The 1,852-nt window shown below is 48.5% G+C and overlaps 1 protein-coding gene across 1 annotated transcript in view; it reads right to left on the minus strand.

The window, feature by feature from the left end:
* Positions 1-1,852, minus strand: part of LOC145643504 (uncharacterized) — a 7,392-nt gene continuing 5,540 nt past the window's right edge. The window contains exon 5 of the mRNA XM_081694951.1: positions 1-1,852. This exon is cut by the window's right edge and continues 102 nt beyond it. Coding sequence (XP_081551077.1) covers positions 270-1,852 — 1,583 coding nt within the window. The 3' untranslated portion in view covers positions 1-269.

The following is a 1,852-nucleotide window of genomic DNA, read 5'->3' on the forward strand; positions in this document are numbered from 1 at the left end:
CTGTAACACCTGATTCAGTTTAGAGTACTGTAACACCTCACTCAGTTTAGAGTACTGTAACACCTGATTCAGTTTAGAGTACTGTAACACCTCATTCAGATCAGAGTACTGTAACACCTGACTGATTTTAGGGCACGGATTAACTCCAGCTACCATCTGATTTAGGTCAGCTGACTGGGGTTCATTTCAGCTGCCTCAGGTGTGTTAGAGGAAAGAGCATTGGCAGAGCGAGGCGAGTTCTAACCCTCTGCATCCTAACCCGCACTCGCCTACAGCAGGAGTGCCACTGACACCTCTTCCTCTTCTTCATTTTTCACCTCACCGTCCTCATCATCACCTCCAGGTGTGCCCCAGGTCTGACTCCCATGCTCTCCACTTCTCCTCCATCCCTTCTGCTCTGCTCTCATTCTTTTTTCATCCCTCTCTTCCAGTTCTCTTTCATGTCCTGTTAGTTCATCCCTCTCTTCCGGTTCTCTTTCCTGCCCTGTTAGTTCATCCCTCTCTTCCAGTTGTGTTTCCTGCCCTGTTGGTTCATCCCTCTCTTCCAGTTCTCTTTCCTGCCCTGTTGGTTCATCCCTCTCTTCCAGTTCTCTTTCCTGCCCTGTTGGTTCATCCCTCTCTTCCAGTTCTCTTTCCTGCCCTGTTAGTTCATCCCTCTCTTCCAGTTCTCTTTCCTGCCCTGTTGGTTCATCCCTCTCTTCCAGTTCTCTTTCCTGCCCTGTTAGTTCATCCCTCTCTTCCAGTTCTCTTTCCTGCCCTGTTGGTTCATCCGTCTCTTCCAGTTCTCTTTCCTGCCCTGTTAGTTCATCCCTCTCTTCCAGTTCTCTTTCCTGCCCTGTTGGTTCATCCGTCTCTTCCAGTTCTCTTTCCTGCCCTGTTGGTTCATCCGTCTCTTCCAGTTCTCTTTCCTGCCCTGTTGGTTCATCCATCTCTTCCAGTTCTCTTTCATGTCCTGTTAGTTCATCCCTCTCTTCCAGTTCTCTTTCATGTCCTGTTAGTTCATCCCTCTCTTCCAGTTCTCTTTCCTGCCCTGTTGGTTCATCCGTCTCTTCCAGTTCTCTTTCCTGCCCTGTTAGTTCATCCCTCTCTTCCAGTTCTCTTTCCTGCCCTGTTGGTTCATCCGTCTCTTCCAGTTCTCTTTCCTGCCCTGTTGGTTCATCCGTCTCTTCCAGTTCTCTTTCCTGCCCTGTTGGTTCATCCATCTCTTCCAGTTCTCTTTCCTGCCCTGTTGGTTCATCCGTCTCTTCCAGTTCTCTTTCCTGCCCTGTTAGTTCATCCCTCTCTTCCAGTTCTCTTTCCTGCCCTGTTGGTTCATCCGTCTCTTCCAGTTCTCTTTCCTGCCCTGTTGGTTCATCCGTCTCTTCCAGTTCTCTTTCCTGCCCTGTTGGTTCATCCATCTCTTCCAGTTCTCTTTCATGTCCTGTTAGTTCATCCCTCTCTTCCAGTTCTCTTTCATGTCCTGTTAGTTCATCCCTCTCTTCCAGTTCTCTTTCCTGCCCTGTTGGTTCATCCGTCTCTTCCAGTTCTCTTTCCTGCCCTGTTGGTTCATCCATCTCTTCCAGTTCTCTTTCATGTCCTGTTAGTTCATCCCTCTCTTCCAGTTCTCTTTCCTGCCCTGTTGGTTCATCCCTCTCTTCCAGTTCTCTTTCATGTCCTGTTAGTTCATCCCTCTCTTCCAGTTCTCTTTCATGTCCTGTTGGTTCATCCCTCTCTTCCAGTTCTCTTTCATGTCCTGTTAGTTCATCCCTCTCTTCCAGTTCTCTTTCATGTCCTGTTGGTTCATCCCTCTCTTCCAGTTCTCTTTCATGTCCTGTTAGTTCATCCCTCTCTTCCAGCTCTCTTTCATGTCCTG

Source organism: Electrophorus electricus, chromosome 13, assembly GCF_041902795.1.
Source record: "Electrophorus electricus isolate QZ-2024a chromosome 13, ASM4190279v1, whole genome shotgun sequence".
Lineage (NCBI taxonomy): Eukaryota > Metazoa > Chordata > Actinopteri > Gymnotiformes > Gymnotidae > Electrophorus > Electrophorus electricus.